The 27,096-nt window shown below is 38.7% G+C and overlaps 1 protein-coding gene across 8 annotated transcripts in view; it reads left to right on the plus strand.

Annotated features, from left to right (window-relative positions):
* The window catches only part of Macrod2 (mono-ADP ribosylhydrolase 2), a 2,017,257-nt gene that overhangs the window by 413,164 nt on the left and 1,576,997 nt on the right, over nt 1-27,096 (plus strand). For all 8 annotated transcript variants that reach the window (XM_039106853.2, XM_039106857.2, XM_039106858.2 and 5 more), the window contains exon 4: nt 22,496-22,525. In XM_039106853.2, the coding sequence (XP_038962781.1) occupies nt 22,496-22,525 (30 nt within the window). The remainder of the gene's footprint in view (nt 1-22,495; nt 22,526-27,096) is intronic.

A 27,096-nucleotide genomic window follows, 5' to 3' on the forward strand; every position in this document is an offset into this window, starting at 1 on the left:
CACACACACACACTAACTCACACACAAACACACACACTAACTCACACACACACACTAACTCTCACACACACATACACTAACTCACACACACACATACACTAACTCACACACACACACACACTAAATCACACATATACATACTAACTCACACACACACCCTAACTCACACACACACATACTAATTTACACACACATACATTAACTTACACACACACATACATCAACTCACACACACACATACACTAACTCACACACACACACACTAAATCACACATATACATACTAACTCACACACACACACCCTAACTCACACACACACATACTAACTTACACACACACATACATTAACTCACACACACACATACACTAACTCACACACACACTAACTCACATACACACACGCACTAACACACACAATACACTAACTCACACATACACACACTAACTCACACACATACACTAACTTACACACACATACACTAACTTACACACACATACATTAACATGCACACACACATACACTAATTCACACACACACACTCACAAATACACATACACTAACTCACACACACAAATACACTAACACACACACTAACACACACACACTAACACACACACACTAACTCACACACACATGCACACACACACTCACAAATACACATACACTAACTCACACACACATACACTAACACACACACACTAACTCACACACACACACTAACTCACACACACACACTAACACACACACATGCACACACACGCGCACACACACACACATACACACACACACATACACACACACACACACACTAACCCACCATAAATAAGTGCAATTTTAAAATTAATAGAAAAGGAAAGGAAGAAAGTCAATGATCTTTTAAGAGCAATTAGAATTCCAATAGATATTTTTGGATGTAGAAAGGCACGTATACACATTAACTAAGTTCTAAAGGAAGATACACATGTTATATATTAACAGTTGTGTGAACTTAGTTAATATCATGAGATATTATAAGACATATACATCTATTACATATCCATAAAATGTTTCATTTGAAGGTCAGTTGTTTAGCCTTAAATTTGTATCCTTAAACAAAAACCTAGTATCATATGAAATTATTGCACTCTATAATACATACTTAGTTCTACCTGAGCACTGAGAGTGATTTCTGATGGTCTTGATACATAAGTTGCAGCATTGAGTACCTTGCCCAGTGCTGGTGTGGGGTCCTGTGAGTCATAATGGGCTTTGGGTATGCTAGAGCCTGACAATAAGGTCCCGCGAGCAGTGTCTGCCCTGCTTTTGTTAATTGACAGAATTGATACAGTGGGCTGTGGCACAGCAGTCTACAGGGGAAAAACTTACAGTCCATGCAGACATTGCTGATTTTTTAAATTGCTTTATGGATTGAAGCATAAGAATATTACAACAGTATAATTCAAGAATCAGTCATCAGCCCTAGAGGAACCCTTTGAAAGTCCCACAGTTACCTTTAATAGAGAAATTACTGAAGGAAAAAGCATGAATAATCTCTACTAAGTTGGCAATTAACAAAATATGTAAGTGGCAGGGAGGTGGTGGCACACACCATTAATCCCAGGACTTGGGATGAAGAAGCAGGCAGATCTCTGAGTTCATGCCAGCCTGGCCCACAAGACAACCAGGGATTCAGAGAAACCCTGATTTGAAACCAAAGAAGAAATAGTGGGGGGTGGGGGGAGAAGGGGAGCGAGAAAGAGAGAGAAAGAAGGAAAACATGTAAATGTGGGTAAAGCCTAAAAATCTAGAAAAGAGATCAAGAGAAACTTAAAATAGATAATTTGGAAGGATTGGGTTTGAGGCAAGCAAAAGGATTTAAAATATAGAATATTCAAGAAGAAGAGAGGCTGGGAGGGGATTACAGGGGTGGAGGATCATGGCAGGGTTGGGGACACATAGGGAAGGAGAATAAACTAAAACACAGTTTGTTCAAAAATGATGATATTGAATATCTTGCATGCTAATTAAAATGAGTGAAAATGTCCACGAAAGGGACACGAGGGCTTTATGGTATTGTTACATTTGCATTTTTACTTGAATTTTATTTAACTTGCTATTGTGTACTTTAACAGATTCATTTGTTTGTTAACTGTTTTACTGACTAAGCACTTATAGAATACATACTGCAATATAGCTATTCTTTTGGACATATAAAATAATTTCTAACTTATTCTGAACTCTTTATGTACTGTCAAGTGCCTAAATTCTCATTTGAAAATTTTGTATATTGCTGAATTTTATTTGCTAAGGTTTTTCATTAATTTATTTACTTTTTCACTTTATATCCTGACTGCAACCCCCTTCCCTCTTCTTCTCCCAGTCCTACCCTCAGAACTTTCCATCCCCATTACCTCTCCTGTACACCCAAGGGGAAGCCTTCCATGGGTACCAGCCCACCTTGGCACATCGAGTTGCAGCAGGTCTACATGCATCCTATTTCTCTCAGGCCACACAAGGTAACCCAGTTGGGGAAAGTGGTCCAAATGCAGACAACAGAGTCAGAGACAGTCCCTGCTCCAATCATTAGAGGACACACATGAAGACCAAGCTGCACATCGGCTACCAATGCTTGGGAACCACGGTTCAGCCTCAACAAGCATTTTATTTGGTGGCTCAGTCTCTGTGAGCCCCCATGGGGCCAGGTTGGTTGACTCTGTTGGTCTTCTTGTGGTATTCTTGACTCCTCTGGCTCCCTCAGTCCTTCCTTCCTCTTCTGCAAGACTCCTCTAGGTCACCCTAGTATTTGGCTGAGGGTCTCTGGGTCTCTTTCTATCAGCTACTGTATGAAGCCGCTCAGAAGACGGTTATGCCTGGCTTATCTGTGCAAGCATGAAAGAGTAGCATTAATAGTGTCAGGGGCTAGCTCTCTCCCATGCGCTGGGTCTCAAGTTGGTCCAGTCATTGGTTGGCTATTTCCTCAATCTCTTTTCAATCTTTATCCTTGCACATCTTGTAGGCAGGACGAGTTTTGGGTTGGAGGTTTTGTAGGTAGGTTGATGTCTCCCTGCATTCACTGGAAGTCTCGTCCAGCTACAGGTGGCGGCCACTTCAGTCTTTATATCCCAGTTGCTTGGAGTCTCAGCTAGTTGCCTCCATAGACTCCTGGAAGGCTCCCCAGCCCCAGGTCTCTATCTGGTCCCAGAGATGCCCCTTGCTGATTTCTGTTCTCTGTCCCAGCCCCCTCTGTCCCTCCTCCAAGAACAACTCTACCTGCACCTAGTCTCTACGCCATTTCCAGTCCCCATCCCCTCTCTCACCCAGTGGATGGAAATAAAGCTGAATAGATTTTAATGCAAGGTAATTTTTCTTAATAAGTGGATTTTAATAATTAGCTCAAGTAAGATCCTATGTCTTTCTCTATTTCACCAAGTGCTTAATTTTTTATTAGCATATTGTGTCATAATTACTCACGGGGTCTGTCTGGAGTCAGCAGCTGCATCATTATCAACTCACAGGGGCTTTCTCTGCTCAGCACTCTGTGATGCTGCCGAGACCATCGTTCTCTCTGGTACACAGAGATGGAGGGTACTGACGGTGAGGCAATGAGAGCGAAAGTCAGAGTAACCCTTGTAGCTCGTCATGCAGGGAGGTGGGAGGGCTATTAGTGGGACTCGTCAGCTTAGCTGTGGAAAGTCCTGGGAGACAACATTAATAATGTATTACAGAGATTCAAATGCACAGGGGAGAAGGCAATATGGGGAAATTGAGCCTCAAGACTCTTGGGAGTTTACTTGAAGCATCTAGATGCTGGGATAAGTTAGAGTGGCTTGCTATGACACAAGCAATGAGTTCACCAAGAGTTCTTGAGGATTACTCATCTTTATCACAACTTCAGCCATTTCTGTAGCCAGCATAACTCTGCGCAGTGAGTAACAGGCACGCGGTTGCTCTTCCAAGATCTCAAAAGTATAGGTTAAAAGTTCACGTAGAAGATGTATTCAGGGATTCAGCTTGAAACCTTTATATAATCATTGAGGCATCAAAAGATTTTAGACAAAAACTTTCAGAATGTCTTACACCATCTCTTTGCTTCAACATTTAACATTTTAAGATTTAGTATTTTAAGTGGTCTTTGGTTTGAATTCTATTCATTAGAGGTTGTAGAACTAATTAAAAAAATTGAATTACTAAGATTTTTACTTGAAACAAAATTTAATGTTTGCTAATTAAGTTTCAAATAGTTAATAGAATAAAATATTGAATAAGATATTTCCTATTTCCCTGGGATTGTAAACTAAGACCAAAGCTAAGAAAAAAAAAAAAAGCAAGCTAAGTCTCAAAGCAAAGAAAAGAAGCATCAGGTACCCTGTGTTGTAAAGTGACCTTCCCACAAATGGTTAGAGTCAGCCCATTGTATCTATTCATATCTTATCTTATCTTATCTATCTATCTATCTATCTATCTATCTATCTATCTATCTATCTATCTATCTATCATTTATCTATCATCTATCAATCTATGTATCTATCATCTATCATATATATCATCTATTGTCATCTATCAATCTATGTATCTATGTATCTATGTGTATCTATATGTCTATGTATCTATTTATCATTCATATATATATGAGATGGTTCACCATGTAACACTGGCTAGCCTGAACTCATGGAGATCCACTTGCCTCTGCTTCCAGAGAGCTGGGATTAAGCCAACCACACATGGCTCCTATTCCTTAGAATTTAAATACCTGTGAACAGCCCCTGTCAGCCCACGATTGCACTTGTTTTGAATCCTTAGCAAGCGTACTTAGAAAGATAGACATCGGTATGGAAGACACTAAGGAATATTCTTGGATAAAAGTCTGTGGAAGGATGGGAAGGGGACTAAACTCACCAGCAGAGAGTCGTGTTGTACCCTCAGCAAAGGTTTCCATTACCCTTACTGGAGGTCAATGGCTCTTCCCCTATATATCAAATTCTGTCTCTTTCCAGAAGCTTTCAGTATTTAGTTTCTTTGTCTTTAGAAGTTTTTTAGTTTAATTACTCTGAGTGCTGACAAGACTTTCCTTGGGCTTATGTCATTTGAGGTTTACTGCGTGAGAGTGAACCTGCATTTTAAACGCCTTTTGTGACACGGTTAGTGACTCTTTCTTTAGCTATGCTTTCTTACCCTCCATCTCCTCAACTGTTAGAACCCTCTCAAGGGTCACCCCAACCCAAGGCTCTGTTCATCTTGGAAGACAGTGGTCAGTGACTGCTCACTTAGGTGTTACTCATGGTCCTTATCTCCTCTTGTGGAATGTGCACCAGCGGGGATTTAATTTCCAGAGTAACTATGCTTTTTCTAAAATCAGCCTTGGTGTGTCTGGTGTGCCCAAGTCCTGCTATTTTCTTCCTGGTGCTGCCTAAGGTGCCAGCAGGAATTTTCCTAAGTCCAGTGTCCTGGTGGCTCTGGATGGGAAGAGAAAGTCTTGTGCAGGTAGGATGGAGAGATGCCCAATGCTTGCTGTGCCAACATCTCTGCTCTCGATATCTCTTGATGGGGTAGTGGATTCTTGGGTCACTATGCAGCTCATTCATTCCTGTGGCCCCCCCATCTGCTCTCCTTCCTCTTTACGCCCATGAGTTTCCTCATGTGGCTGCCTTTTGTACTGTTTCCAGGATTTATAGTTGTATTCAGAAGGAGTGGGAGAGGGGGAGAACTGAAAGAAAGGAGTCTACCATTATGTCTAGACTACCAGTCCCTCAGGTAGTCAAAAGTCTATAACATGCATCATAAAGTATCATTAACTTATAAACATTTTCCTTAAGGAATTTCAAGCATAAGGACTGTGATGTTTAAATGGTAAGTGTATTTCTCCATGTGCTTATGTGTTTGTTGTACACATGTGTGCACGTGTGTGTACAGGCCATAAGTTGATATTGGATACTTTCTTCTGTAAGTCTGGTTTCTAAGTCAGGGTCTGCCACTGAAGCTGAGCTCACGATTGGCTAGTCTGGCAGACCAGCAAGTTTCCAGAATCCATCTTCCTCTACATCTTCGAGGCTGAAATTACAGACATCCGTTGGGGCAGCAGGCTTTCGTGCAGCCGCTGGGAATCTGAACTTATCCCCTGGTCCCAGCAAAGCAATTTCTTCACCTAGCACCTTCTCAGCCCTCCTGTAAATGTATCTATTGTTCCAAAATTACAATAATAGATGTACTATCTTTACTTGATATATCGTACCTATGTTATTTAGCAATTTATTTCCAGTATGTATTCTAGCCATATAGACTACTTGCTCAACAAATTGAGTATATATATTTAAAAGATTGATTTATTTTTATTTTTAACTATGTACATGAATTTCAGTTTATGTGTATGCATACCATGAATATGCCTGGTGGTCTTTGGAGCCAGAAGAGGTTATTGAATCCTCTGGAACTGCAGTTTTAAGTGGTTCTGATGGGAACCAAATGTGGGTCCTCTGCTAAAGCAGCAAGGACTCTTAGCTGTTGAGTCAGCAACAAAGACCTATATTTTATATTTCTGTATGATTAAAATAGTAACCCTGAGCTTCCTCCAGTTTTAGGCAGCTGAGGAGGAAGGCAAACCTGTAGGAGGACCGGCAGTCTCAATTAACCTGGACCCCCGAGATCTCTCAGACACTGGATCACCAACCAGGCAGCATACACCAGCTGAGATGAGGCCCCCAACACACATACAGCAGAGGACTGCTGGGTCTGGGTTAAGTCAGAGAAGATGCACCTAGTCCTCAAGAGACAGGAGGCCCCAGGAAGTTTAGAGGTCTGGTGGGGTGGGGACATCCTTGTGGAGATGTAGGGGGAGTGCGGAATGTGGAACAGTTGGAGGGTGGACTGGGAGGGGAATAAAAGCTGGAGTGTAAAAATAAATAAATAAATAAATAAATAAGTAAATATAATAATAATAACACTGCCTAAATTACAAATTACTGGTGAAATTAAGGGTCCATGCTTCCTTTGGCTGACACCAGATTCATCATATCCATGAATTATGGGATATTATTTAAATTATTTTATTAACTTTCTGTTCCCATTTTATCAGAGGTTTGGGTATTTCAGAATGACTTACAGTTGAAAGTATTTTTAGCAAGTACTACTTAGTTATCCTGTGAGATTTATAAAATAATAATAATAATTTGTAAAAAGCCTCAGTAGTCAATAATCAGCTTCTCACCAATGATAATACATTTGTCTGAGATTAATGTCATTACTTTTTAATGCACTAAAATAAAACTAATCTCTATGATAGAACCCACAGCTGGCATGATGAGCTGCAACAAGAAAAAGTAATTACTATATTTTGATAGCCAGAAAATGCAAATTATATTTTGTCTCCAGTGTACAGAAGAAAGAGGGATTTTGTTTATAAATGACTAAATTTGATGTCTACAGAGTTGGATTTTTTTTCTTTCATTTCTGGTGAGAGTTTTTGTGACTTACACTGACATAAACATAATATAGTCATAATTCTAAAATTTCATTATATTTATAAATGTTTATATAAATATTTAGAGAAGTGTTAGATTTATGTAATTTAGGAATAGGAAAACTTGCTATTGTTATTGTAGGTTATAGAAATAGTTTGTTACCTGTTAGACCAAACACAAGGAGGAGTAGCGTGAGAAGAGTGGCAGACAGAAAACCCAGGTCTGGTTATTTCACACAATGGACTTCTATCCGTGTATTTCATTGTAAACATGCAAGAGTGACATAGTGTATCTCAGGAGACAGAAGACAAAGTCTGAATGATATCTACACTAAAGAAACGATAAGTGTGTGAGGTGATAGACATTTTTAGCTTGATTTAACCATTGCATTTTATACATGCATGAAAATATCACATTACCGTGCTAGGTTCAATCTTTATATGGTAGGTAAAACTAATAAAAGTAAAATCAAGTCTTAATTTATTCCATTTCACTTTCTTGGTGAATAATGTATGAGTCATCATTGCCTTGAACATAATCATTCTTTTGTTATGTTTTGTTTATTTATTTATTTTACTTATTCATTTTACATCCCATTCACTGCCCCTCTCCTGATCACCCTTCTACAATTCTTCCCCCTTCCCCCCTTTTCATCTGAGTAGTTGGGGGACCCTGGGTATCCCTCCACCCTGGCACTTCAAATCTCTGTGAGGCAAGGTGAACATGATCATTTTTAAGCATTGGTAACCAATAAACATAATCCCCATATATATGTATATTACATATACATATATATAATTATTTACATTGCTTGATTCATATTTTTTAATCACTTAAAAGTATCACTTTTGGCAATATTAGCATAAATTCAATGTTATAAATGAGCTTTCCCTAATAAGTAATTTTAACTTCTTGGAAAATTAGATTATAGATTAATATAAAAATTTTAGTAGATGATATGGGGAAAGTATAATTAAAACATTTTTATAATTTTAATTGACATTACAAATGTAAATGCTTTCTGTTCTCCACATCTAATTAGATTTTTAAAAAATCAGTTGTACTACATTAATATTGTTATTATCATAATTATTAGATTTTCCTTTATTTTGAAGTCAGTTGAAAGAAGTATAGTTCCTTAATAGAAAATCTGGTATACTATGAAAGATTTTAAACATTTACTGACCGCGTGACCTTGGGGAAACAAGTTTAGTCTTATGATAGATTCAATTTCCTCACTTGTTGTTGATTTACAAGATGGCTTGGGGATGATGCCAGACAGATAAGCTCATAATCGCTGCTCAATAAATAATAGATCCCTAGACCATTGTCATCATGATCTACTTGGTGATCTATTGATGACCACAGTCATGTGTTCCAACTTGACACAATTACTGAAGAGTATGTGACCTTGTCCAGGGCTGGGTGACTCAGACTGTATGATGGAAATGAGTCATCCATAGACTTATTTAATATTTGGATAAGCCGATCATATCACAAGCCCAATTTACTACAAGAGGTTAACTCATAACTGCGTGATGTATTGTATTGGGTGAGTGAGGCGTGGTGAGGAGGCAGTTCTGCTCCTTCACAACCTAGCATATATTATTAATACAGTAAGAGTCGGACAAACTGGAAAATGAATATGGCTTTAAAATGATGTGTTTAGATTGGGAAAAGTAGAACAAGATCTATTGAACTTAATGTAAGTAGAGCTGATCTTCCTAGGGAATGTCTTCATAGACTAGTGTAGTTAATAATAAATAGAAAAAGAATTATAAATATATAAAAAAGAAATAGAATCTGAATTATATGTCTTCTATTCTAATCTATATCCTGCCATTTCTGAGTGTGGGAAATTGTGTATTTGCGTAAGACTGCAAACATTGGAGTATAGTTACATAAATTCAAACATCAGCACCAGTGCTTTATCTTGTACACATATCTCAACCTTCCTGTGTTTCATCAGAAAAAAAAAGCAATAAACAGTATCTGTGTGCTCAGCTTTTGGGGGGCACTAAACTAATCAGTAATGCATGAGGCATTCAATAAAATGACAACCGTAAGCTATCTGTGTAGTGGTAAGGAGTTAGGCTACAAATACGAATTTGAGTGATTATCTGATTATTACTGTTAATCAATGTAGTCCATCTTTCTTCAACTTTCTGCTGCACTTGTGTAAAAGAAAGGGCTACATGGTGAATCATCAGAGCACACATGGAGGCTTCCAAAAGCTATTTCTAAATGAATGGAAAGAGAAAAGTCAGAATTATCATAGGAACAAGCTATTTAGCCTTGAAACCCCTATTGAGCGGAAACATTCTTATGTTTCTTTGTTTTTTAATAAACACTTCAGATATTTTTTAATAAGCTACTAGCTTCTGAACTTTCTCGTTATGCTCCTGAAGTGTGGTTTAAATTCAGAGTGAATTTTATTAGAAAGCCTTTGGCTTGTTTTGAAATTCAAGACTTATTTCATTTTATATCTAGTAAACACAAAAGAGTGAATAGGCTGATTGGACTTTAGAAATAGACCCTTTGGGTCAGTGAGATGGGCTGGAGGGGGATCTAAGTGCCCCTGCATCACACGGGTAACCAACCTCACACAAAATTAAACAACCAAGCAATCAAACCCCAGACCCTTTTAGCACTTCTGAGGAAAGGCAGGAAGATTAAGAATTCATGTTCTACTGGAGGGCAACATGTAGAAGAATGCAGATCGATCCATGCTTATCCCCTGTACAAAGCTTAAGTCCAAGTGGATCAAGGACCTCCACATCAAACCAGACACACTCAATCTAATAGAAGAAAAACTAGGGAAGCATCTGGAACACATGGGCACTGGAAAAAATTTCCTGAACAAAACACCAATGGCTTATGCTCTAAGATCAAGAATCGACAAATGGGATCTCATAAAACTGCAAAGCTTCTGTAAGGCAAAGGACACGGTGGTTAGGACAAAACGGCAACCAACAGATTGGGAAAAGATCTTTACCAATCCTACAACAGATAGAGGCCTTATATCCAAAATATACAAAGAACTCAAGAAGTTAGACCGCAGGGAGACAAATAACCCTATTAAAAAATGGGGTTCAGAGCTAAACAAAGAATTCACAGCTGAGGAATGCCGAATGGCTGAGAAACACCTAAAGAAATGTTCAACATCTTTAGTCATAAGGGAAATGCAAATCAAAACAACCCTGAGATTTCACCTCACACCAGTGAAAATGGCTAAGATCAAAAACTCAGGTGACAGCAGATGCTGGCGAGGATGTGGAGAAAGAGGAACACTCCTCCATTGTTGGTGGGATTGCAGACTGGTAAAACCATTCTGGAAATCAGTCTGGAGGTTCCTCAAAAAATTGGACATTGAACTGCCTGAGGATCCAGCTATACCTTTCTTGGGCATATACCCAAAAGATGCCTCAACATATAAAAGAGACACGTGCTCCACTATGTTCATCGCAGCCTTATTTATAATAGCCAGAAACTGGAAAGAACCCAGATGCCCTTCAACAGAGGAATGGATACAGAAAATGTGGTACATCTACACAATGGAATATTACTCAGCTATCAAAAACAACGAGTTTATGAAATTCGTAGGCAAATGGTTGGAACTGGAAAATATCATCCTGAGTGAGCTAACCCAATCACAGAAAGACATACATGGTATGCACTCATTGATAAGTGGCTTTTAGCCCAAATGCTTGAATTACCCTAGATCCCTAGAACAAACGAAACTCAAGACGGATGATCAAAATGTGAATGCTTCACTCCTTCTTTAAATGAGGAAAAAGAATACCCTTGGCAGGGAAGGGAGAGGCAAAGATTAAAACAGAGACTGAAGGAACACCCATTCAGAGCCTGCCCCACATGTGGCCCATACATATACAGCTACCCAATTAGACAAGATGGATGAAGCAAAGAAGTGCAGACCGACAGGAGCCGGATGTAGATCGCTCCTGAGAGACACAGCCAGAATACAGCAAATACAGAGGCGAATGCCAGCAGCAAACCACTGAACTGAGAATAGGTCCCCCGTTGAAGGAATCAGAGAAAGAACTGGAAGAGCTTGAAGGGGCTCGAGACCCAAAAATTACAACAATGTCAAGCAACCAGAGCTTCCAGGGACTAAGCCACTACCTAAATACTATACATGGACTGACCCTGGACTCTGACCCCATAGGTAGCAATGAATATCCTAGTAAGAGCACCAGTGGAAGGGAAGCCCTGGGTCCTGCTAAGTCTGAACCCCCAGTGAACTAGACTGTTGGGGGGAGGGCGGCAATGGGGGGAGGGTTGGGAGGGGAACACCCTTAAGGAAGGGGAGGGGGGAGGGGGATGTATGCCCGGAAACCGGGAAAGGGAATAACACTTGAAATGTATATAAGAAATACTCAAGTTAATAATAAAAAAAAAAAAGGAAAAAAAAAAAGAATTCATGTTCTAGGACAACCTGGGTTTCATGAAGACCAGTCTCAAATAAACTAACGAATGAACAATTTAATAAAGTAAAACAAATCATTTTATTTTATATTTATATTATTTATATTTCTAGCCAGTAAGAAATTCACACATTTATTTCATGTATAGTTGAATTTAAGTCAAAAGTAGTCAAATGGACTCAAACCTCATTCACATGACAAAACATTTTAGTTCAGGTTATTTATTGATGAGCAAAAGCTAATACTGATGTTTCAGACATGCCTAAAGGTATATTATTCATGGCAAATTTTGATTAGTTATAGCACATGTTTCAATAATTTTACTTTAATAATTCATTAAACATTTAAACTTGAAAAAGTACATGTGCCCTCATAAACACTTTGAAGGATTTATTTATAAAATTATCAGTGTCAGTTGGTAGACACACAGATACAAGTATGTTTATGAATGCACTGTTCATTGGTAATGGAAAAAGTACTGGAAACCATCCAAGTAACCATGTCATAGGAATGGTTTTATGCAGACATTATTTTGCAGCAAGGTCTCACTTTTTACTCCTGATTGGCCTAGAATTTGGTGTGTACCTGATGGTTCTTGAATTTCCAAAGATCCACCTGCCTCTGCCTCTTAGTGGTAGGTGTCAAGGTGTATATTATCACACCTTTACTCTTATACAAGCCCTGAAACATTATGTTGATACATGCTATTTTGTAAAGATTTTTGAAAGAATTGTATGTATTGACTGGCATGGTCCATAAGTTGGGCTTCTTTAATCTATTTTCTCTTTCATATATTATTTATGAAAGAATATAGTTAATCCACTAGCATGCTACAATATAGTTATATGTGTCTTATGTATCTATATATGCTTGAATTAATAAAACAGTTTTATGTATTGCCTATTCTCCCAAATAGAAACAGTGACAGGATGAAGCCTTATATAATTTAAGGTAGGAGGTTCTGTGAATGAATGCTATTGGCTAGCCACCTATAGAGCCCAGTCTGTATAAACTATACATATTCAATTAAGGTCCCAAGAAAATACAGATCAAACAAATTTGGATAACTTAAAAAGGAGTCTTATTTACATAGAGTTAGGTCTAAGATTTGGGGCCAGATGTTGATGGGGACTTTAAGGAATCAGTCAAGAACCAGATGGCTGCCAACGGCATGGCCGTTGCCACTCTAGGCCAAATAGCTGAGGGAATGTGCAGGTTATCAGAACCTAAGAGAAAGAAAGCTTGTTGTAAACTGAGGCACTGTGATTAGTAACCTTCACTCAAGGGGCATAATCCACTCAGAGTGAACGCTCAGAAAGTGAGCCAGGGCAGTAAAACCTGGCAACCCATTGTTATCTCTATCATCATTTTATGCCTGGGGCAGGGGTGGGGAAGGGGCTTGGCTAAACCCAGCAAGAGCCAGAGTAAGAGAAGGCGCGGGATGAGGCAGAGAACAGGGACAGGAGAATGGACTTTGCAAAGTAGTGAGCAGGCACAAAATAGCTTACTTCTTTTTTTTCTTCTTCTTTTTATTGGATTATTTTACTTACATTTCAAATGTTATTCCCTTTCCTGATTTCCCCTCTGGAGTGCTCCTATCCCTTCCTCCCTCCCCTTGCCTCTATGAGAGTGTTCCCCCACCACTCCCCCACTCCCTCCCATCTCCCCGCCCTGGCTTTCCCCCACACAGGGGCATTGAGCCTTCATAGAAACAAGGGCCTCTCTTCTCATTGATGCCCCACAAGGCCATCCTCTGCTACATATGTTGCTGGAGCCATGGATCCCTCCATGTGGTTTAGTCTCTGGGAGCTCTGGTGGGTTCTGGTTGGTTGATATTATTGTTCTTCCTATGAGGTTGAAAATACTTTCAGCTCCTTCAGTCCTTCCTCTAACTCTTTCATTAAGTGCCCCGTTCTCAGTTCAATGGTTGGCTGTAAGGACCTGCCTTTGTATTTGTCAGTCTCTGTATTTGTCAGGGTGTGTATGACATCTGTCTAGGATCTTCTGACTTTCATAGTCCCTGTTGAACAGTCTGGTGTAAATCTGATAAGTCCGTCTTCATATGTTACTTGACCTTTCCCCCTTACTGCTTTTAATATTTTTTGTTTTGTGCATTTGTTGTTTTGACTATTATATGATGGGAGGAATTTCTTTTATAGTCCTATCTATTTGGAGTTCTGTAGGCTTTTTATATGTTCATGGATATCTCTTTCTTTAGGTTAGGGAAGTTTTCTTCTATAATTTTATTGAAGATATTTACTGGCCCTTTAAGTTGGGAATCTTGCTCTGTTCTATACCTATTATCCTTAGGTTTGATCTCCTCATTGTGTCCTGGATTTCCTGGATGCTTTGGGTTGGAGCTTTCTGCATTTTGCATTTTCTTTGACTATTGTGTCAATGTTTTCTAAGATATCTTCTGCCCCTGAGATTCTCTCTTCTATCTCTTGTATTCTGTTGGCGATACTTACGTCTATGATTCCTAATCTCTTTCCTAGGTTTTCTATCTCCAGGGTTGTCTCCTTTTATGATTTCTTTATTGTTTCTATTTCCATTTTTAGATCTTGGATGGTTTTGTTCACTCCCTTTACCTGTTTGGTTGTGTTCTCCTGTATTTTTTAAAGGGAGTTATTCATGTCCTTCTTAAAGTCCTCTATCATCATCATGAGAAACGACTTTAACTCTGAATCTTGCTTTTCAGGTATGATGGGGTATCCAGGACTTGCTGTGGTGGCAGAACTGGGTTCTGATGATGCCATGTAGCCTTGGTTTCTGTTGCTTAGGTTCTTGAGCTTGCCTCTTGCTATCTGGTTATCTCTAGTGCCTACCCTAGCTGTCTCTGACTAGAGCCTGTCCTTCTTGTGATCCTGGTTGTGTCAGAACTCCTCAGAGTCCGGGTGTCTTTGTGATCTTGTGACCCTGTGTTCCTGTGATACTGGGCCTGTTAGAGCACCTGGGTGATGGGCTTCTTCTGGGTGTTGTGGGATTGGGTGGGCGACCGGCGCCCAAGGTCTTCTCAGGCACACGTTCAGACTGGAAGGGAGTGTGTCTTTTTAAATGAAATCTGCATAATCTGAAAGAGAGTAAAGACTTAAAATATGAAAAATACTGGTATCCATTCTCCTTATGGACTTCTATAACTGAATCTTTAATGAACCTTGGCCTAAAGATAGAACTTTAAAAAAGGATCTGAAAAAGGCATGTACCTGGCTCTACTCTCCGTATAAGTACTTATCCCAGTATAAGTGCTTCCTACGCCTCATCCCACTGATCGCACAGAATAGGTCAAGTCGGTATGGCTAGGGAATCTCCAGAACTGCATTACAAGGTTAGGCTAGGTCTGGATGCTGTTAATGGTATGGGTCAGAGTGCACAGCAGTAAAGGTCACAGCTTAAGGACAATACTTTTCTCAGCCTCAGCATGACAGTCACTTAGATCACCACGTTCACTCTCCTGCACGAAGCTGCAGTATGATTTGTATTTTTATCAAATAATCGATGAGTAAGCAGACACTCTAAGAATTAGCTAATCAATTGGACTTCAAGAAACTTGCTCAATGTCAGCCATAGACTCTAGGTTCTGCTTGAGATTTGCTAGGGCCATCTGAGCACAGTTGTACTGGAGCTTTCTCATTCTCCCTAGAAATGTGTTTCTTTCGCCTCCCATTCCTTCAGCTTCCATTTATTGCGTTATGGATTTAGTAAATATTTGTCTAGTAGTAGGTGTCTGAATCACTGGTTTGCTGATTCAGACAAATGTCTTCACAGATTTTTCAACTTCCTAATTGTGAAAGGGAGTCCACAGTCCTAAATCCTTCCCTCTTGTGGTTGTTCCATCTCAACCTTCCTCTTCATTTACTATGACTTCGAATTATCATTTTGGCTCATTTACTTTGCTATAAAACTATGATATAAAATAAATCCTTCAAAATAACTTATTTTGAGAAATAAAGGATATATAATATTATAAGGAACAAGGGAACTGTCTAGTAGTCTTTTTATTAAAAAAAGGTGTTGGCTGGTTTTGTTTCTTTTTAATTTAATTTCTTTTTACTTATTCATTCAGTGCCCCCCTCCTGGTCACCACATCCCACAATCCTTCCTCCATCCCCCTCTGCTTCTCCTTTGTATCCCTTGGGTATCCCCTAACCCTAGCATTCATGTCTCTGTGAGGCTAGGCACTTCCTCTTTCATTGAGGCCAGATGAGGTAGCTCAGCTAGAAGAACATGTTCCACATACAGGCAACAGCTTTTAGGATAGGTCCTGCTCCAGATGTTGGGGATCCACATGAAGATCATCAGCACTTCTGCTACCCATGTGTAGGGAGGCCTAGGTCCGGCCTGTGTATGTTCTTTGGTGGTTCAGACTCTTGAGAGCCCCAACAGTCCAGGTTAGTTGACTCTGTTGGTCTTCCTGTGGCATCCCTAACCCCTGCAGGGCCCACAATTCTTCCTCTTATTTTTCCATATTGGCTGGTTTTATTGAAACAAATTAGCCAGTCCCACTAAAAAGTGTGTATATAAAGTTACATGGTCAAGCTTACGTTTAATTAGCTAAAAGTATATCATATGCTCTCAGATAAAAACATCTTTTGGTTTTCAAATGAAAATTGGTTTATCATCAAAACCTTTCTTGTCAAAGACAAGTTAAAATTATTGTTCATTTCTTGTATTACTATAACCATAATACATTTGAACTTATACCTCCCCTCCCCCATTTAGAGCTACTGTCCATCTATTGTTTGGAAAACTCAAGATTGAGCTACTCAAGTAATCCCAGTTTTGTAACTGAGCCAGAATTATCATTACAGAAATTACAATTGATCCAGAGCGTACAGTCAAGAGGATGAGACTGGCACAGAGATGCGGATGCTACACTGGCTGACTTTGTGTCCACTATCTTCATTATAGACTGTTAGGAGCTACCTGCTAATGCTTTTATTCCCTTTATCATCAACGTGGTGGTCTCCTGTAGTGTAGTATTCAGTTGACTTTGTGCGTGCTGCCTGTGTAGCTACTTCTGAACTTGGGGTACACAGATGCTTGCACACATGTAGTAGTGAGAAGATGGTACCAGCAAATATTCAAATTGATTTTACTGTTTGTTCTCCTGTCTGACTGGTTCTAGACAAGTGTCTCAGTAATCCTTGATCATCTTGAACTCTTCTTTGCCCCTTCCTTTCCCTTCTCCTCCCTCCCTCCCTCCTCCTCCTGCTCTTCCTGCTTCTCCATCTTCTTCTGAAAAGAAGGGATTGGGTTAATTAAGCATTCTGCAAGGCTGCTGAGAACCCCCAGTCAGCTTGTGAGGGACGCTGCTAAAACAGGCAGCCGTGTCCCCTGTGCACTTCAGTCAGGATGATTTCGTTCTGTGTTATTACATTTTGTTAACAATTCCAAGCAACTCCTGTAATTCTTGGTGCCTTTGCACACCTTTATCAGCACTGGGGGTTTCTGTGTTGTCCTTTTGGCTTCCCAGTAAGTTCCAACTTCTTCAAGGCATACAGACTCTGGAATAGTCAGTGGCTCCTTTGACTTCTGCCGTGAGAATGAAATGTAAAGTATTCATCATGTGTCTCTACCTGCTTTCTACATGGGAAGCACTTAAGCCTGTTCTTAATTTTCCTTTTGTCAGCTTCAAAGCAGGAAATCATACTGTTGGCCCTACCTTCTGGCACTCTGTAGATTTTGTTTGGAAGGTGTAAATCTAGTAAAGTGTAAGCTAAGGGCTTTTGCCAAACTGATGGCTGCACTTGTCTGGGTGGCTTCTGTTTCCACAGATGTCAGTGAAGTTGGTCACTCTTGATATGAAGCCATGGTTCTAGAGTCAGACTCATGCTTGGGTTTCATTTTATTTTTTTCAGTACTTCCTACTCTGAACTTCAAAGCCCAGGAAATAAAACGCGTGCCATTATAAAGGGTGACATTTCTTTTATAATAGCATGTTTTGAATAAAATTGTTATTCTAAGTAGAGCTCCTGGGAAAGTTGTTGCCAACAATAATTTTGACATCTCATGTGCTCCATTGTAATAAGAAGTAAGAATAAATAAACAGAGCTTGGTGGTCAGGATTCTGTTCAGATGAAAACAAGTATAATTTCCTGTGTAATATGATGAAAAGCAAACAAAAGCCCTGTGCAAACACTTGTGATGAATGTTTAAAGACTGCTCTCCCAGACTGTGGCGTGTTTGACAGGATAGTTTAGGGTGAGATAGAAACGAAGCAAGAAAACAAATAATTACTGTGGAGATAAGAGACTTGATTCTTTCAGACTCATGAACTGTAAGAAACATTCAAATGGTTCAAAACAATGCTGCTGGGGCTGGAGGGATGGCTCAGTGGTTAGGATCATAAGCCGATGTTCCTCAGTTCCCAGCACTCAAATGATGGTTAACAACTCTTTGAATCACAAGTCCTAAAGAATCTGACACACCCTTCTGGCTTCCGTGGGCATCAGGCACACATATGATACACAGGCATATGTGCAGGCAATATACCCATACACGTAAGTAGACAAATAAAAATTTAGAAAGTACATTAGGGAGATGGTTCAGTGGCTAGAGATGCTTATAGTTGAGTTGACTACACTGATTTGAATTCAGGGACTCAGATAGTAGGAAGAGAGAACCAATGACCTCAAATTTTCCATTGACCAACTCAAGTATGTGCCTGTACCTTGCTCCTGGCTCTAAATAATAGCAAGATATATAGAGCAAATATATTCACTCTGAAGAATTAATGTGAAGGGTTGGGTGAGATTATTAGACAGGGTTTTATTACACAAAGCAGTCCGTACTGAGTGATCTTGGATCCAGAAATAGAAGCTCAAGATGGCTACTGTGGTATTAATGCTGCTGCCTTCCCTCGCTCGACCGAAACCTTAAATCATGCATAGTGCACTTTGCACTGGGTGTCCATTTTCTCCAGAATCTTTCTCAGATGAGAAAGATTACTGTTATGTTTTTTTATTAGTAAGTCAGAAGAATTTGCATCCTGGTCTCCGTACCTGGGTGACTTTGTTTTTGGCAGAAGAAAGATGAGCATGTGTATGTATATGTATATATATGTGTGTAAGTATGTGTGTGTATATATATATGTATGTATGTGTATATGTATATATATATATATATAACTATGAAGTTAGCTTTAAGGAACAATTTTTCATATATTCAAATTTTTAGTGTCATGAGCACTGAGACTGTCTATGTCATAGAATCAAGTTATTTTGTTTGGAGAAAACAGTAAAAACACAGATCTTTCAAGTTGCAATGGTTCTTGTGAGCTGCGTATTCATTCAATCTTTGAAATAACCATTGTAACTTCAGTTCTGCTCCCCACACTTATAATAAATTAGACATTTTATTTTAGAGAATTTGAAATGTGCTGGAAAGTGAGCATGCACAGAGAGACGTTCCTAAATCTTACTAGAGAAACAGTGGGGTCATGCTTGTCTTATTTTTTATCCTACCTCCTGTCTCTCCACCATGGTGCTCTAGGAATATGCCAGAATAGGATCATCAGTCATCCTGGCAAGAAATTTTGATGGGTCTAGAAATATATTTCATAGGTTTTGAATTATGAGCATTTCAAATAAACTTTAAAAGCTCTGTAATAGGCCTTGATTTTTAGAGAGTAAGTTGAGCCAAAGATCGGCTCTTCTGGATTTTAGCAAATAAGTACTTCTTATGTGAAATGAGAATTAACTAAATCCGTCAATTATCTCACAATTTAAAACATGTATTTAGAAATTATTTGGTACAGAAGTAGCCACTAAGTTCAGATCTTATTTTCAAGGAGCTCCTTATGTAATTGGGATATGTATTAATTTATTAGAAATAATTAAGAAATTAAATAACCTTGAACCCACAAAAACCATTTTCATTTCTTTAAAATGGAAGAAATACTAATTTGTCTGCCTAGTGAGTGTTGGATAGTAATTGCAGTGTTTTGTGGAGGCAAAGTCATATTAGAAGTCACAATAAAAATTCACTTTGCATATTTTGAGCAATTTTACTGAAGAAAATGACTTCTGTATTAGTGTTATAGATAGGCTCATCTAGACATGAACACACATTGACATAAAAGGACCTGATGGTTGGCAAGGCTGAGGAGTCTAAATCCTACATCTACTCCTACTCATCTACTGGACAAATGCCTGGTTAAACAGATGGGCTCTGGATGGGGCTCTCGAAACATACAGCTTCCACCTCTATTGATGAATGATAGATGAAAATAGACTCCAGCCCATTATTGAGTTCCTTGGCATGAATGATGCTTTCAGTGAAGTGCTGTTGCTTACTTTTGTTCTTACTTATTGTTGGAAATGAATTTCCCCTTATGAATGAATATAGGAAAATGGGAAGATGGCAGATGGACCGTCAGGACCCTGGAAAAGCCACAGACAGGAAAGTCATTCTCAGTTCAATGGGGCGGGTGGGGAAGCAGGTGTGTGAAGTGGCATGTGGTTTTACAAATGCAGTAAGGTTTGAGGAACTGGCTGGAGTAACCAAGAGATATGGGTTGACCATGTGGAATTCACCTTCCAGGGAAGAGGAAACAAACAAGGATTCTCATCACTGTTCAGGCTCCTGCAGCAAGCTGACCTTCGCAGGGCTGGACCTGGGGCAAGATGTTAAGCTGTAGTTTGTGTTTGCCTAATACCACATCTTTACAGTGTGACACCAACGAGGTCTAGATGTGAGCGGAAGTACGACATCAGAATAGAGTTCAGTTTCTCATTCATTAGTGGCATATCTAGTCTGCCTGTGTTTTTGAGAAAGCACTGAGGGGAGGGAGAGCCACAATTAGATAGCTCTATACTTGTAAGGCCACATGAGCCAGTTTGATGGTCTGATATAGGCATAATGCAAGGGTCTTCCAAGGCATTGGCTCTCCATGCGTTTTCATGATGCTCTCTTTAGTGTTGGAGTAATTAGTAAGCCGTCACACATTTAGTCTAATTGAACTACGAATATGGGCACATGTCCTTCACATGAGCCATTATTTATTGATTGAATTATTAATACTAATGACTAATAACTTTTGCTCCTCTTAGGTTATGGCAATGCATGATTTATGAAATGCACACAGAAATTCAAGCAATCCCGTTTCCTAAAAAGTTTTATTTAATCTTTTACCAACTCAGTTTTCTCCATAAAAAAAGGAGGAAGCTTTTGGCTACCACCTAGTTTCATAATACTACTGAAAAATGTTTTTATAACATTCATAAATAGTGCCAATAATATACAAGTGCATGGAATAAAGTTCGGTGTACCATAGTGACGTATTGACAGTGAGTCTAGGATTAAATGTAAGGGCCACCTCTGTAGCCTATGCAGTGTATATTGAATTCTAACTTAAGGTTATGTTTGAAAACACATAAGTATTACATTGTTTATTACTGTAGTCAATTGTCCGCAATGCAACCTCCAAAAGAAGTTTACTTCTTAAATGCAACTCAAGTGAACTTTAATTTTTTATTTGACAATTACTTATATGTATACAATGCATTCTGATTCCTCTCTGTGAACCTCTCATATTTCCTTCCCATCTTTAACATCCTTCCCTCACCCCTCTCAGATTCCTTACTGGATTCATGACTTCTGGTTTGATGTGTGACCCATTTAGTTTAATCAAGGCCATCTGTGTAATCACTGGATAGAACTCCCACCATATAGTCCTGAGATAACTAGTGGGCTCACAACAGAAGACAATGACTCTCTGTCTATCCGACTGTGTCCATAATGAATGTTTCATTAATGAAGGATATAGCGTCCTGCACCTCTATTTCAGACATGCCTTGCTGTTAGATTCATTCTTGTGCAGACCTAAAGAACACACCTACGGTGGTGAGGTCAGAGTTGTAATGTCTGTGTCTTGTCCAGAAGATATTTTTCAACCTTTTTCCTTTGTTTTTTTTTTTTTTTTTTTTTTTTTTTGGCCCCTACACCCTTTCTGCCCCCTTTCTCACAATATTCCCTGGGCCTTAGTGAGGGTAATATAAATATCTTGTTTAAGATTAATTCGATGGAATTTTCTTATATCTATCTGCCTTCCAGTAATTTCTGAATAAAGCTGAGAATTCACAAATCTCTGTTTAACATTTCTATCTCCCTCCCAAATAGAGTCTATATATAGAGATACATCTGCTGCTCTAGTAAAAGTTTGACTTATTCTTATTACAGCAAAATGTCCTGAGATTGTTTTGTTTGATGGTGGTTAATTTAATTTAATTTATCATTATATTTTCTTGTTACATTGTCCTTTGAAATCACAGAAATTGCTTAAGTAGCATTGGTGTATCTACACTTCATAAAATGGAAAATTCAGATCAATTTAGATATAGATGGAGAATGAAAGAATTTCAATATGTACTTAATATTGTTATACGGAAATGTATAAAAATAGCCATTTGAAGAGAAAAGGGAGATAAAATAGGGAAACATTAATTTTCATACTATGGTATAATAGTGATAAGTTCTGTTCTTGTATGAAAACACTGATTTTCTGTAAATATATTTGAATAAGATGCATGGTCACTATTAGTTTCTGTTTCGACTATTTTGATACCTTGTGTCTCCAGTACATTTTAAAATATAATTTCTTTTCTTTTCCTTGACAGCAAATGCCAGTCTTCTTGGAGGAGGTGGTGGTAAGTGTGGAATATGGCTTAACTTCAAGTACATTTCCATGACATTAACCAGCTCTGGTTAATCTACAGTCAGACTAGCAAGCTCTGTGATGCTAGTTTTGCTATTGGTATCATCTACAAAACTAATATTCTAATATTTATAACAGAAATGCTGTTGATTTGAAGAATTATTCTTTTAACTGGCTTAAAAATACGTTCGCAACTGTTTTTCTTTTTCTTGCTTTTGATGTAAGGAGTGCATGCAAGCCGTGATCTGTTGATGTGAACACATACAAAGCACGTGACAGTTACTGCTAATATGAATGCTCAGGTGGCAGTATTTTGTAGGCTCTGTCTTCTTTCCTTTTTAACCATAATTACTTGGTTTTGCTTTTCGTGGCTTTGTACCTAGAGACCTTAATATTCTATCTACTTCTTTGGAAAACTACAAGAGAAATTGCTTTTGATGCTACACTTTCTGTGTGTTAGGTCAGAGAAGAAAGAGAGAGTTATCAAAGTGAGACAGGAGGTAGAGATTCCCATACACGGTAGAGTCCGTCAACCATGGTTTTATCTTTAGGAATCAGAATGCTTTCGTAGCTGCAGCGTGTATAATGTACCAGGGAGAGAGTGTTAGCATAGGCTGGCAGGGTCCTTCCCTCCTCCCTCCCTCCCCATGGCCCTTTCCTCCTCCCTCCCTCCCAATCTTCTTTCTCCAGTTTTGTTCCTGTTCTCCACTTTCCTGTAGATGGCAGGTAGTTAGTAGGACGGTGTATCACACTAAGGCCTTTACAAAATGTCACGGCTTTAATAAAAGGTTCTAGTAAAAATTTTGTTCAGAAATTAAAATCATAATTATCGTTCAATTTTACTGGAACCTTGGAATTTGGAATGATGAAAAAGGGTTAAAGTAGAAAGTGCGCTTACTGTGTGACAAGTCACTGTGTGTCCTACAGTCAGACGCCATGAGAGCATGGGGTGAAGTTGGTTCTTGTGCACATAAGACGAAAGTGCTACTGCCTTCGGGAAGTGTGGGAAGGACTGAACAAGAATGTCTGCCAAGGGGTATAAGAGGAGGGATTAATACGTGTCTATTTTGTCTTCTACAAGTTATTGTTAAAAATATTATTAAGAATGAGAAACATTGAAGGTTTCTGTGACAAGCCTCCTAACCCTCTCTCCCAAAACAAACAAACAAACAAACAAACAAACAAACAAGCAAACAAAAAACCAGTTAGATAAGAAACCAAAGAAGAAAATCCTTAAAAACTGTGATGAGGATGTTGAAATTTGGCTCTTCAGATAAGGGGGTGGGTGGGAGTGGGGATGGGTGCGGGGTGGGAAATGACTCAGCCATCATTAAGTGGCTGGCCATTGGGAATTTGACCATATACACCAATGAGTGAGTGTCATAGACATGCATTTTGTGAAATTACCAAATAATTAATAAAACATTGGGGAAAAATCTACAGATTTTTTAATCATATATTTTATTGTTTTTTCAGAGCCTCTGAAAGGAAACTTTTTCTTAGGGCCTAGAGTCTTGGTAACTCTTCCCTAGGTACAGAATATGAGGAAATCATTCTTTTTTTTTCTTTTTTCTTTTTTTCGGAGCTGGGGACCGTACCCAGGGCCTTGCGCTTGCTAGGCAAGTGCTTTACCACTGTGCTAAATCCCCAACCGAGGAAATCATTCTTAAGATAAATCGTGCATAGGAATAATTTTCTTGCAAGACAGGTTAGTATTTTAGGAGACCTGGCTAATATGGTTAAAGTGTAAAATTAAAATGGAGTTTACTTGAACACATTTATCTACTTATGGCAACCAATTAGTTAGATGATTCATTTATTGCTTTTACTTTATTTCTTAAGAGTGAGTCAACTTATTTTATTAGTTGAAATCACTTTAGCTACATATGATGGATGAGAGCCCCCCAAACAATTACACTCTGAAGATTAGAAATACACTTGCGTCTCATGTGACCGTGTGCAGCAGGTAGACTGCAATGGTTGTCTGATAATCCACGATGTCATCGAGGTCACGTTCTCTCTTCTGTGTTCCTTCCTCTGAGCTTGCAGTGTCAAGAACTCTGGGTTTGTGGAGACTGCAGGTGCTCTAGCCATCATAAGTAGAGTGTAGAGAAGGATCAACAAGAAAAGCAAAAACTGAAATGTGGCTTCAAGGATGAATGAATTTTCTTTTTTCTTTAAGTAACAGATTTCTATGAAATCTCACATTAACTGAATTTGGTAAAATATTCATTCCATGCATTCTCAGTAGCGTAGTAGGTATTAGGAAGCAATACGCTCACCACAAACAAATTATTCAGCTTGCTACAGAGGAAGAGGCATAAAGGTTCAGTCAGCAATGAGTTGCAAGCGTACATAATGAACGCTTTTCTGTCCTCCAGTGGCTTTGCCTAAATGTATGTGTGTGTAACTGGTCTGTGAAAAAGCAATTGGCTATCGTGACTGGCTTTATATTTTGATGGCTCTTCTGTCCTACTCAAGAAGGTACATTTAAGCAATAGTGTGGCATTTAGTTGTATACCCATAGGAGAAACAGGCCAACTCAGTTTTCTGTCTCCCTAATAATACATTTTATTATCCTTTTCTACATGATTGCCAAATTCATCATGGTTTGCAATCTCTGAATTGTAAATCTAGCAACTCAGTAATATCATAAAGATAAATTACAAGGATTTAAGATAGCTGTATTCTTCCCACCCCAAACAGGCTATCAAAAATAATTATTAAAAGGTATTTATATACCTCTAGAATTGCCAAATTTATTCTCAAATACAAACTTGATTTTTGGAAGGTTTAATTTAAAATTGAACTTAAAAAACATTCTTAGCTTTCTCTGTACTGAATTTTAACCTTCTGATTCTATGACCAATCTTTGGAGTTCTCCCCTTGATATTTGCAGATAACAGCCTTTAATCATTCAAAAAAGAATAGCTATTGTATGGATTTCAGATTACCAATGTCAATTCAGTACAAACATCTACATCGGCTGCCTGTTTCAGGTTCTCTCACTCGTTGTTCCTGATATAGTAAAGTATGTCCATACATTGGAAAAATAAATCTGTAAGGCAGAAGTATATTACCATTGTATGGTACCCTCGCATTATGCCCAGCTTTATGTCTTGTGTTTGAAGGTCAATCAATCTTAGAAACCATTACCATACATGCTCTCTCATCTGTAACACGGATGTCTTGTATGCACAGGGTTCTATTTTGAAACATATAATTAAACATTCTTCATGGTCAGCTTTAAGTTTTATGGAAAAGCACAATTTGAAGGAAGTTACGACTAGTTTAAAAGAACTAATTTCTCAGTTCAATTCAGACGATTATATAATAGACAAGAACAAACTTTATAACTTGTGGCTTTAGATAATGTCTTTTCTCATTTATGCATAATTAACATGAAGTTGAGCCTGATGATTGGACCAGTCTAGTGCATTGTTCATGGGCGTTTCTTCCATGGTAGCCTTTGAAGCAGGGAAGAGGCCATTTAGAGTGATAGTTCCCCAAAGTGCAAATGGATGGTGTTTATTTGCATCATGATTGCCATTTTAGTTATTACTGCATCTGTGATTAAAAACTTTATAAAACACGTATTTGTATTCATACTCTAGTTCTATACATTACTCTTGAAGAGTCTATGCCAGATTGAGTTTAAAAAGTCTGAGAGTAGGCAAGTATTTCCAGATAAAAACGAAACACTCATCCCAGGATGGAATGCATGAAAACCACGTGTCTAATATGCAAACATGGCACATTCTTTGGACCTTCCCTACCTGCAAATATTTTTGGATTTTTCTGTCTTGTAGGATTGCCCAAACAGGAGCAAGATTCTGTGGTCCTAGGTTAGGAGCAGCTTTTTGTGGTTGCTTCAACCTGTAGAAAATTTCTAATTCTGATTTCTACTAATGACAGTTTATGAGTCAAGACAGTTTATGTGAAGTAGATGCCTAGTGCATGCTTGAGAGGAGTGAAATTGTAGATCATTTTTCTCACACAGAAGTATACACTGGCTGTGAATTTACACCCACCAAAATTTTATTTCCATACAGAGACTCATATGCAAATGCTCATCATCTATTTCCAAAATTAATATTGCTGGACAACTATCGTGTGTATAGTATTGATTATTAGTTAGCCAATCAATGCAGATTTTTTTCCTGCGACAGAGTTTCCGGAGCAATTATAATTTCCCAAGGAAATTTATTCCCTGTGGATCTTTGAATTAAAATGATACCTCGTAGTAACCTAATGGTCACTTGACACTTTCTAAACAGCAGGATAGTTTACTTGAGAAGTGTTCTCCCACACAGAATCTGGGTTGCTACTCAGAATTACTAACCCAAAGAGCGACAGCCTTTCTGTGTGTCTTAATATGCTTGAGTCAACTGTCGTGGATGGATTCTTTACTGAAGTATGTATTACTACTACTATAACTGCTGCTGCTGCTGCTGCTGCTGCTGCTGCTGCTGCTGCTGCTGCTGCTGCTGCTGCTCCTCCTCCTCCTCCTCCTCCTCCTCTTACTACTACTACTACTGTTGCTGCTGCTGCTACTTCTAGTGC

This window comes from Rattus norvegicus, chromosome 3 (genome assembly GCF_036323735.1).
Source record: "Rattus norvegicus strain BN/NHsdMcwi chromosome 3, GRCr8, whole genome shotgun sequence".
Taxonomy (NCBI): domain Eukaryota; kingdom Metazoa; phylum Chordata; class Mammalia; order Rodentia; family Muridae; genus Rattus; species Rattus norvegicus.